The sequence below is a fragment of the Brienomyrus brachyistius genome, unplaced genomic scaffold, assembly GCF_023856365.1.
Source record: "Brienomyrus brachyistius isolate T26 unplaced genomic scaffold, BBRACH_0.4 scaffold59, whole genome shotgun sequence".
Classification (NCBI taxonomy): Eukaryota; Metazoa; Chordata; class Actinopteri; order Osteoglossiformes; family Mormyridae; genus Brienomyrus; species Brienomyrus brachyistius.
The window spans coordinates 1,064,534-1,078,019 of NW_026042334.1; the positions used below are offsets into that span (position 1 = coordinate 1,064,534).

The window sequence follows — 13,486 nt, forward strand, 5'->3', positions numbered from 1 at the left end:
CTGCCCAAGTGATTTACAGTCTTTCATTAATGTTTTGATTTTAAAAGTCTGCTTGTTAAATGTAGCGTAACTGTTGTTTTGACAGAAATTAGTATGGCACTGAATAAAACACTGAGATGGGGGGGGGGGAGAGAAGACCACAGCCTTGTCAGTCTCGCTAACACTTGCTTTCCACACCACCTCCCATCCTTTTCACTAGGATGCAGCAGTCTGGAAATATCAGTCAAGGCTTGCAAGAAAGACCATTTGGAAGTGTTTCACGCACAGCACACACAATCTCCATTATGACACTCGTCGTCTTTTTTTTTCTTATAGAACAGCTTTTTAAATTGAGGTGTCCCTGCGAGGATATTGTGCACCCCGGCGTCCCTTGGGAGGGAGGTCACGTGAAAGGAACTTAACCTCCTCTCTCTAGATCATGTGCCTGATGGCAACACTTCAGCCGCAGTGCTAAACTACCCTGCGTATGCGCCACACGTGCCTCAAATTCCTGATCGTATCCCACAATCCTCAGCGCTCTACACATCACATCCAGTAATCCTCAGTGTTAACCGCGGTGGATCTCATCGTTAGCCCCCTCTTTACATGGATCCCGTTCGCCTCATCGCTAATCCTTCCTAGCACATATCCCATGAGCCACCCCTTGCTCACTGAGTCCACCCCCTGCCTGCAAGACAGATAAATTCCGGCATGGGACCCTGCCCTCCATGTTCCACAAATCAGGGGCACTTAACAGCCCTCTTAGCATGGGAATTGGAGCTGCTGCGGGGTCGCATGTAGCGCCAGCCGCGCCAGCCAGGAAAGAAGCCAGGCCTCTAACAATGCTGGATCGAGGACGACGCCATATCGAATGGTTGCCTTGTGCCAGTCGCAGCCCTGCTGGTGTTGTGCGACCCGTGTGCCGCCGTGCACATGTCAATCTGGCACCGAGCGGCGGCCGAGGATCATAATCGATCTGAACAGAATGACGGGGAAAACGCGATTTACGGAAACTGGTCTGGCCGCCTCGAATTCGGTTTTAATGAAATGCTTTGTGTGCCTTCAGGCTTTCAACGACAGCCTAAGTTGAATGAAGTGAAACAATGTCTAAGGCGGTAGGACCAATCCCTCAACCACCACCACCCCCCCCCCCCAACCCATTCTTTTGAATGACAAGCGGGGGAAAAGGGACTTGTAGAAACAGCTCAACAAAGGCTCTCGTCGTGTTCGGGGACCAGGAATAAAATGCTGCCCCAAGTGTGAATTGAAATGACGTCCTCATCACCGCAGCCTGCCACAGAATTCAAATAATTACCCACAAGCCCCTTCTCTGTCCTTCAGTGTCCTTGGTTATGACTGTAAGGGAGAAGTGAAAGCGAAGCATTTGAAAGAGCCACATTGTTCCAAATCATGTTTTGCTCCTATAATTTCCTTGGGAGCGCGGTTGACAGCTAAGGCATTAGCGACTGTTCGCGGGGGGGGGGGGGGGGGGGGGGGCGTTACTGAGGGCAGCCCTCACCTTTCTCACAGCTGGGCAAGTCGCCACTCCATGTCAGGTCCCACTGGCACATGAGAATCTCCGTGCCCTGCAGCTCGAACCCGGGGGTAGCACTGGTAGGTGACCACTGTGCCGTGTATGAGCTCGGGGTGTGAGGTGCTCTTCCAGCCGTTGGTGATCTCCGGGAGCTCGGGACATGTGTCATTGCGGGGGACCTCTGTGGGAGAGGAGGGGCAACCGTGAAAAGATGGCATCAGAAGTGTTGTTAGTCAGGCCCGGCATGAAATTCCCATCCAGTGCTTCACCATCCCACGCTAAGATATAATTTACACCTAAAATATAGCAGTTTGACACATGCTATGTACGGTTATGAGAAACTTATCGACAAAACATGACGCCGTATCCAGATTTTTCCGATTCTTCATCCATGAAATCTGAGGAACCAGAGTACGGTGGTGCAGGGTGCCTCTGCGTGGAGTCCGCAGGACTCTTGGTGGCCACCCTGCTGGGCTCGAGGCCTCGCCACTGATCCATATGGGCCGCGCAGCCCTTGGGCACATCCCGTGCTTAAATTAACCTCGAGCTAATCAAAAGGGCGGCTTTTTTTTGTGGTGCAGCAGCGAGGCTGCCAGGTGGTTTGGCAGAGCCAGTCGCCGTCTCCGAGCTGGCAGGGCGGCGCGGTGCGCGACAAACGCAGCTAATGCAGACAAACGCGCGGCGTAATTGTGTTTGCACTCCTGATAGGTGCGCCTACGCGGGGCGGCTGGGCTTTTGTGCATGCCGTGAATGGACTGATAAACACCTGCCCCCCCCCCCCCGCCACCCAGCCACCCGCTGGCTCTGCATTCTGCTCCTGTTTCTCACTCTCCCATCCCACGCGGAATCATTTCACATTATCTGATATCTTTTCCCGTTCTTTATTTTGCAACTCAGCGCTGGGTGCCCTCCTGACTGAATGTTTTGTCACCGGTCCAAGGGATCCCGGCACAGAAAGCACAGAACCAGAACCAGAACCAGAACCAGGACCAGAACTTCCCCCTGCTACAAAAGCCACCTTTTCCCACCTCCCACTCCTAAGGGGTCCCCAGCTGTTTTCCACCATGACCTCAGTGGCAATGGCGGCCCCACCCTCCACACATCCCTACAATGAATTAATTTGCTCCCGTGCCCATTCAGTTTGTGGGGAATGTGTCTGCCATGCTCTCGGTCAGCCCTGTGACAAGGGGCTAATTAAAAACTCTTCAGTTTTAATTAGCACTTTGGACAGTTTTACCCATAGCCCGGCCAGGAGGGGCCGTGGGTGATGTGCGATGAGCTTTGCCCCCGCCCCCCCCCCCCAAGGTTCCCAGATACACCATACCAAAGAAATGTATGACGAATCCGTTGTGGTAACCGAAGACGTTAGTGGCCGGGTCGGACTGGAACTGGATGATAACGTCAGCCATAGAGGTGTAGAGTTTGAAACGTGGCCGGGTCCCGGCGTACTGGCCCAGCACCTTGGCCGTCAGGTCGTCGCCGTCATAGAAGGTCAGCACATCGTTCTTGCCCACATGGAGCCTACGTACGGAAAGCCGCCGGTTACTTTGCATTCCTGAAAACAACCCAGCAGGCTCCCCACCCCCATAACAAGAAATATGCACATGCTAAATGAACTTTGAACAGTATGTTTACATGGAATATTTTCATAAGCCTGGAGTGATTTAATCCCCACCTGCATTTAGGACCTGACGAAAAGTCACGCATAGCTGCCGCCGCTGTGTAGAGCGAGGTCATGAGCTGCTGCTGTGCTAACCTCACTCCCCTGAGGCCCGCCTGAGCCACCCGCCTCTTTTCGAACATGCTGTTACCTACACAGGCCAATAAACGCGCTGCAGACCCGCAGGCCTTCGGGCAAGGAGCCCAAGCAGTGGAAGCATTTGGTGAAAGACAGAGACACACTGTAGAATTATTTTTAATAACAGATCCACATTCATGGGACATCCTTAAGCTGTCTATCATTGCTCTCTCCTTTTTTTCTCTCCTTCTACTCCTCTTCTCCTCTCTCCCACTCTTTTTCCTTCATTCATTAATGTCCAACTGATATTACACCATCTCCAAGGTCTAAAACAGTGTTTCCCAACCCTGCCCTCGGGGATCTCCAGACAGTACATGTTTCTGCTCCCTCCTAGCTCTCAGTAGGGAGCTGCGAGGGAGCAAAAATGTGGACTGTCTACAGGGATCTGTGAGGGAGCAAAAATGTGGACTGTCTACAGGGATCTGCGAGGGAGCAAAAAAGTGAACTGTCTACAGGGATCTGTGAGGGAGCAAAAAAGTGAACTGTCTACAGGAATCTGAGAGGGAGCAAAAATGTGAACTGTCTACAGGGATCTGTGAGGGAGCAAAAATGTGGACTGTCTACAGGGATCTGCGAGGGAGCAAAAATGTGGACTGTCTACAGGGATCTGCGAGGGAGCAAAAATGTGGACTGTCTACAGGGAGCTGTGAGGGAGCAAAAATGTGGACTGTCTACATGGATCTGTGAGGGAGCAAAAATGTGGACTGTCTACAGGGATCTGTGAGGGAGCAAAAATGTGGACTGTCTACAGGGATCTGTGAGGGAGCAAAAATGTGGACTGTCTACAGGGATCTGTGAGGGAGCAAAAATGTGGACTGTCTACAGGGAGCTGTGAGGGAGCAAAAACATGGACCATCATGAGGTCCCCAAGGACCAGGTTGGGAAACACTGGCGTAAAATATGTCCCCCCTTTGTCCCCCCACTCCATATTTGGTCAATTCAGCAAAAGATTTTCTTTCATCTTTTAAGGCCTATTCTTTCATCATAATTGGCAACTTCTTATTAAAGTGAAAATTAGTGTTACATGTATTCACAGTTCAGTCAGGCTTTTTTGTCAGTTATGCTAAACACAAACCCTTAACATCAAAAACATCATTCAAGGTGGGTACACAATGAACTGTTCTGTTGGGATATGAGTGTCTGAGTCCTTGGCTATGAAGCTGCACTTTGAAGCCTTGTCCTGTAAAAATTACACAAAGTGTAATAGCAGGTGTGTTTCACCAGTGAAGGGCCAATAAAACAATCCGAAATGCCTCGCCATAGCTTGAAGCTCAGAGCAGCATCCTACTAATCAAATATAGGAACGGTAGGAAGATACATGAACACAATGGGCATGAAATGTTATGAACCACTGGCGACATTGGCCTTAAAAATGACAAGGAGGCAATAAGAATTTAAGTTTCGAATAATGTTTTGGAGGGTGAGGCAATAATATATGTATATATATATATATATATATATATATATATGAACTGGAATTTTGTATCTGATCACGGCAAGTGGATAAATAAAGGTTCGGCGGTGATGAATGTTTAATATACCATTCTCCAGGACAGAGACTCATAAATATGTTACTTCACAAACTGCACCTCTGTGATCTCTCTTTAAAGGCAGGAGATGCCCATAGTTCCGTACTGTTTTGTGACCGCTAAAAGCGCTGGATTTCATTGTGGTCCACCGCAAAACTCAAGGGACCGATGATCTAAGGTGACCGTCACTGTCACAGACACACCAATTTCAGTTTTCGACGCAGCAGAGCTTTCAATAACACCCCCCCCCCCTGTGCAGAAGCCTAGTCTGGGGAACATAATAGAAAAATCTATTTCCATGCACAGTGCTCCTTAAGGACACATGCCTCACTTTATATCTGCGCATAAGATAAAAAGCACACATTCAGAAAACGCATTGATATATAATACAGTTTGCAATATTTGCAATACAGGTGTTGGTAAGAGTAGTATTTTCCCCATATACTGTTATTAACAAGATGTTTCACAGATCCAGTATAAATCATATTATACTACGACGTACGACAAGGAAATTAAGTCGTGTCTAGAGAACCTAAGGAACTTCAAACAGGAAGCTCTCATTTCCATGCCGGCAAACAGCGTTCTTGTGGGAGTCCCCAGGGCGTCCTTACAGATGATTAACCAAGGAAGCCACCCTTGTTACCGTGGGCCTGTCTAGGGCTTAGAGGTGCTCTGTCTCAGGACCCGGCTGCCGAACCCCTACTCTGCATGCCTGGGGGATTGTGGGGAAGAGGGAAGGCACTTCCCGCTGCTGAGGCCTGCGTATCGCAGGTTTTCGGCAAATCCGCAGCGACAGGCATAAAGCTGTTTTCTGCCCCACAGTCTCACTGCGTCAGCCGCATGTTACGAATGCTACAAAACATGCGTTCAGTAACATTACTAACACTTTACTTGAGGGAGCACAATATAATGTGGTATTAAGGTATTAATAATATATTAATTAACCACTAACTAAATCTTAGTTACATATTGATCTCGTATTCGTTCATTATTGATGAACCCCGACGCATCTTTTATCTTCAGCAATTACTATATTTGTTACTATTTCAATTAATTCTGCAAATCGTTGTGAACGACTGAAGGAACGAGTAATGAACAACAGAAGTGAAATACTGATCTCATGTTTGCTCATCAATAATGAATTGTGGAGCATCTTTCATCCCAATCAGCCGCGATATTTGTTACTATATCTGTTAGTTCTGTAACCCTTTGTGAACCTTTGTAGCCCTTAAGTAATGTGTTACTGTAGTAGTGTTTGCTGTGTTGCTTGTTCTTCCCTTTAGCTTTCAGTTGAAAGGATTATGGGTAAAATTAGGCACCATAGCTCTTCATGACAACTGCTTGAAGTCCAACTGAAGGCAAAACTGAACAGATCCAGTGGATGCACTGCATTCTTGCTCAAAATGTAGTTCGGGGTGGGAAGCACGGCATCCAATTAAACCAGCAAAAACACAGCGAGGCCATTTTGATCACAGGATGAACACCCAGGTAACTGCTGACCTTTTCACTGTGGTTACAGTGCAGTCACTTATTGATTCATTCTCCTCGGCTGCCTCCCGCTTTGTCCAAAAAGCTGAAATAACAGAAGTGAAGCAAAAGGACAAAACACAACCTAAGAAGCCACAGGCAACGTGCGGAATGTTGGGGGGTCATTATGGTGCCCTACACGCCGGGGTCCGTGGGCTTTCAAGCTGCTCTGAAGAGGAGCTCGCATTTCTTTCGCCTTGATTTAGCTGAGAAGGTCTCTTGTGACGTAGTGGCATGACATCTGCTGACAAGATCAACGCCATCTCCAGTTCGTTGGCAGCCACTCGGCGTCATGTAATCAAAGGCGAGGCTACGCATGGAGCCGCCTGTGGGCACGGCTGTCTCACAGAGCCCACAAACAGCATTAACCTTTTTAAAAATGGTGCATCCAAAGGGGGCATCTTCCTCTGCCTCTTCCCAAAGGGGAAAAAAATACAAAGAAAGTGGCATTTATTTAAAAAGCAAAAAAATGAAGTGAAGAAAGACGGAAGAAAATCCTTCGCTCCCCTTCAGGGTCTCTGAGAACAGAGGATGTTAGTCACAGTAGGACTTTGTGCACCTGAAAACAGATGTCAGGAAGGTTTCAGAACTTCCTGGTGAGATGAGTGAATTCTACATGAAGAGTTTCCATCCTTATGTGCAAAGGACGCACCCCCACCGAGGGAGTCACAAGCAAGAACAATCCACCTGTTTCCATCAATCACCTGCCACAAAAGCCTGCCACAGAATTCAGTCAGCACCCAGTTGAATTTACATGAATTCACATGACTTGTGATGGATGGACAACCCAGAGTCCGGCTGTTTATTGGTCATTAGGAATCTCCCCCCACGTAGCTCCTTTCACAACTACCTGACTGATCTGTTTGGTGGAAAATCCCATCCCTAATAGGTGCCACCGCACCTGTATGAGTGCGACTGTGCTTTCTTCCAGAGCGGCTGGCAGCCTCGACCAACGTGACGCCGATTTGCCTGCTCTCAGGATGGCAGATTTGGCTACAGGAAATGCAAGCTCAGCTCTACCTCCTCTGGGTACCCTAAGGGTCCAGGCCTGCGGGGGTCAGGTGGATCCTTCCAGTCTGCAGCTGGAGTGTGCTCTACTGAACCAGGTGTCGGAGCCAGAGGGAGCTGCACAGCTGAATGATGGTCTCACTCCTGGATGATTCTGTGCATTATTTTCCCGCCACTTCTTCTCAGGACACAGTTGATCTGGTTTGAAACCTGAAGACGACAGCGGCCAAACCCTGTTGTAGGTACACGCATGACACTCGGCCCGCTCATTTCCAGAGTCCCACACGTAGGATTTAAGCTCCTTTGAAGATCTGTATCACTAGGAAATCCCTACTTTTCCCAAGACAGAGTTCAGCCAGATGGGAGCTGCTGATGCCTCGTTTTGTTTTCCAGAACCTTGTTCCCATCACCACAAACTGGGTGGTTCGGGACGATGGATGAAAGGTCATGACGCTGAAGGGCGACATGGAAAAATGGACACAAGTATCCTTCCAGAAGACCTTAAAAGATCCAGTTCTCTCTCTTCGCTCTCAGTCTGCCCTTGGTATTATGCCTCCTATGGGATGTCCATGTTTCTCTACATTAAAACATATGCTTGGGCATCATACATCTGTTTCTGTACAGGGGTCAAGCAAGTCCACCCACCAGGGTAGCCCCAACGGAGACACCATTTCCCATGAGGCACAGGGAGGTAAACAAATATGACAGGACCACATGAGTCGCTCGCCTTGATGTTTTCATGGCACCTGCCCATGTGTGTCAGAGCTGTAACCCATTTTTTGGTGTGACTTCCTGGACTTTTGGGGGAAGAAAAAAGGATTTGCTGATGAGGATGAAGCACAGACCGTGGCCGTCTCTTGTTCGATTAAAAAAAAAGAAGAAAAAAGTTACAAATCAGTTGTTTGGAAAACTGCGAAATAAGATACACGGCGAATGAAATACAAGGTGTGGAAACTGCAATTCTCTCTCCTCCACCGTGCAGGGAAATCCAGAAGGGGAAAGAGTACAAAACTCCGTATTGATCGGTGGCACGGATGCCAAACATACTGGCAAGAAACATGTAGAAAGAAATATACAAAAAAATATACAGTATATCGGCCTGTTTCTGAGGACTACACCCAGAAGCAGATGATTCGTTTGCATTCTACAGAGACGCCAATAAACCTTGCATAAACACAAGGACGTATGTCTGTCCTTTTAGCTCACTTTTTCATAAAAGGATTCAGAAATACATCTAATCCGCCAGGACGGTTCTGATGAGATCACTGTCTGTCTGCTTTGCTGTACATGGCTGTAATGATGAAGTCATATCCTGCCCTGCGTGCTGCCGGTGTTTAGCCAATCTGCCGCATTATCTGAAGGTAACTCCTATGCAGAGATCAACATTTAATTGCTGCAGCAACATTATGCCTTGAAGCAAAAATCCCATCTTTCCACAGAATGAGGAGACCCCCATGTTCACTCATTTTCGCTCAATCACGGTGTTTAGGATGCGCTGTGCAGTTAATGATGTGCCCCCCCCCCCCTCCCAGCCACCCCCACCCCCCATTTGACTCGCTCCTTTTTTAATGAGAACAGTCAAGCTTGGGCAACTTTTTCTTCCAGAGCTGTACGATGTTGATTTCCTATAACGGCAGGTAAATACAGCCCAAAATTAATTCGATCAGGGGGTACTTCGTATAGGGCTCTGGCAGATTTTTGGTCATTTTCAGGCAATGAAGCAAAATTAGATTTTCCGTTTCAGCGGGTTCTTTCCTTAATTAAAATGTTAAATATTGGTTTTAAATAATGTTGCTGCTTTGGCTGGCTGCCTAGTCGGGGAGAGGGGGAGACTAATCTCCCAGCCAAACGCCACCCCCCCCACCTCATGCCCACACTATCCCTTACCCAAGGAAGCTGCCAAAACCATGTCCCAGGGAATCCGCTGACATTTTCCGGAAGAGTCCTCGTGATTTAAGTGTGGGGTTGTACCACTCTATTACAACCGTGCTTAACTATTTTCACACAAAGCAAATCAGAACACAAGGAGCACGTCTGTTCTAGCTTATATCTGCTCAAATCTACCCCCATTTCAAATGTTTTAAGATAATATCATTTGCTACGTAATCCATGAAATGAGATTTGGGGCCTTGGCACGATTCGTTTTTATATAAAACATGTTGTTGGGCGGATTATCACGCTCACAGATTGTCTTGCGATCAGTCATGAGTCGGCCACTAGAGGGCAGTCATAACTCCTGCAGAGAACTGACACCGATCGCGGCCCCGTTCGCTCCCTTGGATTGGAGGACCATGTGTCACATTGACTTCTTCCCGCTTGCTGGCTCTCATGGGCTGGATTGAGCTCAGACCAACTCACAGGTGCACAGGCGGTCACCTGTGTCACTCCCTCCCCCGACTTTCTGCAGCCAAGATGCCGCCTAATCAGCAGCAGACAAGCCCTTCTGTTCAGCCTAAATTAATTAATCAGCCACAATTACGCACTATGTTCCCTTGTAATTGCGAATGTGGGTACAGTGATGAATGATTATGGGAGAGTGAAAGCATTCTCATTACTGGGGTAAAGTGTTTTTAAACCCTTATAATGAGCCTACAACATGTGGCAGTTTCTGCAGCCGTGCTGCTACAGCCTCACCAGTCCTGTCATCGGTCTTATTTCAGATATATTCCTTCTGCTGGCTACTGCAGCGATAGCATCTCGCCAGGCGCTAAAAGGTCAGTGTGGCAAAATAATAGGCCTGCCGGTATTATGGAACTCCAGAGTAAAACTCAGAGCTAAACAACATCACCACCAAAGATGTAATTATCATACACAATTATTATAACCTTCGAGGGTAAGGATGGTTATTGTGCGAGAAATGTTTAGTGCAACAAGGGATATTATATATAATGCATAATTATATAGAGTGCTTGAATAAAATGCTCAGATTATATGAAATGCTGGAAGGCAAAGCTCAGAATGGTTAGGCTACGTGCAATGTTTAAAAGCTTGGAATATTCAGAGTACACAGAATGCTTGCACACAAAGGCTCGGAATGCTCAGACTACCCAGAGGCCGGGAATGCCCAGATTATACCAAATGGTTACACACAAAGGCTCGGGATGGTCAGACTTCCCAGAGGCCGGGAATGCCCAGATTAAACCAAATGGTTACACACAAAGGCTCGGAATGCTCAGACTTCCCAGAGGCCGGGAATGCCCAGATTAAACAGAATGGTTACACAGAAAGGCTCGGAATGCTCAGACTTCCCAGAGGCCGGGAATGCCCAGATTAAACAGAATGGTTACACAGAAAGGCTCGGAATGCTCAGACTTCACAGAGGCCTGGAATGCACAGATTAAATGGAATGCTTGCAGCAATGAATGGGTTAAGGAGCAGTCAGCAGTATCTCAGTGTACCATAATTAACCAGGCTAAAGATGAAAGCGTCATAAGCCTAGCCGGCCTGCCGATATGGAATAAGCGGCATTGGCAAACTCACGAGGCCCCGTTTGCCAGCTGAGGTTCAGAATATCAGAATAGAAGGGAGCTCCAGTTCCAACAGTCAGGCTTTGTGCATTTTTAGTTTCTTCCTCCCCACATCTGCAGAACCCATTTGACATCTTACTGATAATGTCCCATATGGTCTTTGATAAATTTGGTCATTTAAAGATGAACGCGGGAGGTTCCCTTTGCCCAGCAAGCGCGTATGACCTGACCAGTGCCTCATCAGATCCATCTGTCTGATCCTGTTTTCCTTAGATCTCATACTGATCTAGTTACTACTGGCTCACCTACGAACATGTGAGAATTTCGTTTGTGTGAGGAATTGCCAGGTGTTCCCGGGAACTCCTCAGGATACGAGGCACTGCTGCCCTTCAGCGGAATGTGCAGGACCACGGACAGGAGAACCTGTATTTAAAACCGCAGGGCAAGGAGACGCCCCGGCGTTGTTTAACTTTCACCAGGCGTCACGCGGTGGAGCGCACCGTGTTCTCATCAGCGTCGCAGATAACAGGCGGGATGCGCAGCAGCATCGCTGCCGGCTGTATCTGCCCAAATCGCTTCTCCCTCAAATGAATGGGAAATTAATTCTGTTGACGGCTTGTTGTGCCTAACATTGCAGATGCCATTTATTATTAGGGGCGTACAATGTAGAGGCGAGGCTGCCGGGACAATGCGGAAAGGAAGAAATAAATAAAAAATGTAACGAAAAAAAAAACCCACAGAAGAGAAACATATGCAAATGAGAGAATCTTAATTAAAGGAGTCAAATTATTGAACGCATGAATAATCTATCTGGGCCTGACATAGTTTGGCCCCGTGCTCTAGAGCATCACCTGACACTGCAATCACTGGAAACCGTAATTCCCCGGCTCGTCATAATTGATTCAGAGGAGATCCACCTTCGTAAAAAAAAATTTAAATAAAAAAAAAACTCTGTGAAATAATTACTTTCCCCTGGAGTTTTGTTATTGGCCTTCATGTGCTGGTGTTTACGCCCCCTATTCATGTGCAAACATCCTTTTCTTCTCTTTACTGGTTGATTTTTTCTTCCCCAAAAACACAGCTGTTATCTTGTACTTGCTGTTACGCTCTCTGGGATGGAGACACATTGCAACATGTAACGATCTTTCCCACTGCAAGGTCTGGTTAAAACCACAAACCGCAGCATCAGTCTACCCAGTGATTTGCACATTTTTGCAACACAGGAGTTTGTGCAGAATGAGTGCCCCCCCCCCTCCCCCCAGCACGCAGCACATAAATGTATCAGTGCTCACTGAGCCCATGGGAGCATGACTGAGGCCACTGGTACCCAGGCGGAGTGATTCTCTCGTCCCCGCATGTTGTGCTTGTTGTGGTGACACAGATTCTATTTCTGGCCAGCATCATCCTGCACACGTGCAGCTGTACGGCATGAGCAGCTAAGACCACTTCTGGCTGCTGCTGCACGACCACTCACAACTGGCTGATCTTCAAGTGTTCGCTCGCGCGCGTGCAAGCCGCAGGAGACGCCAAAGCAAACCACGACAGAAACCAGATCAGAAGGAGCGCAGGGATGTGGGGAGGAATGCCACAGGGGAATGACTGCTTAGATGCATGCGAAACAAACCGATTTAAATTTTAGACCTGTGGCATGCACCCTGAACAGAGGGTGAGAAGCAATCGGTTAGTGAACTGCGGGCAAAGTCATTTCGGATGCAAAGGGGACTGTACTTGGATAGCTAATGCTGAATAGCTAAACAACAGAGTGTGAGGCGCACCCCTCAGAAGACTGTCACATATCCATTTCAAAGAGCCCTGTGCACTGCAGGACCTCTCGTTCCCTGGCAGGAGCCAGAGGGTGTTTCTGGGTAAATTGGTCAACTGGGAGCACGCCAGGGATTAGCAGCTCCCCATCAAAAGTGTGAGAAACAAAAAAAAAGCAGTTTCCACTTTAAATATAGCATCAGTAGATTAGTCGTCTTACTCTCATAGTCTGTCGCTCATTAGAAGAATTTTCGTGGGTCCACCACTTTGTGAGTTTGCGAGAGCGAGAGGGACACAGCCGGGTTATGTCCCTCGGGATTTCTTGTTTGCCTAACTTAATACTGGAAAGGCCTCAACTTTTGATATTTCAAAGATGCTGTCAGGCAACTGGCAGACAAGCTGATCTTTCAGCCGATTCGTTCCCTTTCATATCAATTTGTCACCTCAGTCCAGCCCCGAGAGGCAGGCCTTTAGACGGAGAGTGACAGGGGACTGGCAGCTGCAGGCATGACTGACAGCAACGACGGCCTATCAGACCACTTGTAGCTTATCCTTCCCTCGCATCAGTGGGGGTCACTTTAAATGTTTGTACTTTTTAAAGTAGCTATAAAAAGTACAGTTGTGTCTCCTCCTCAAGAGTCTGTTGTGTAGCAAAGTCAGCAGCGGGTGCTTTCTGCCTGGGGCGGAGGGGGGGTGGGGGGGTGGGTGAACAGTGAGGGGGATTCAGCTCTCACACTTGGATGTCCAGCATGATCCTCTTGTCTTCTTCCACATGGATGCCCCAGATGCAGTCCTGACCCTTGTCGTAGGCCTCGGGCCAATTGGGAGACAGGACAACTCCAGCAGAGTCGGTGATCTCTCCGCTGCAGACGGCTGTGGGTAG

General features: G+C 48.1%; 1 protein-coding gene across 1 annotated transcript in view; it reads right to left on the reverse strand.

Annotated features, from left to right (window-relative positions):
- The window catches only part of LOC125725022 (seizure protein 6 homolog), a 164,878-nt gene that overhangs the window by 7,542 nt on the left and 143,850 nt on the right, over nt 1–13,486 (reverse strand). The window contains 4 exon segments of the mRNA XM_049001561.1: nt 1,499–1,583; nt 1,585–1,694; nt 2,838–3,034; nt 13,338–13,476. Coding sequence (XP_048857518.1) covers nt 1,499–1,583; nt 1,585–1,694; nt 2,838–3,034; nt 13,338–13,476 — 531 coding nt within the window.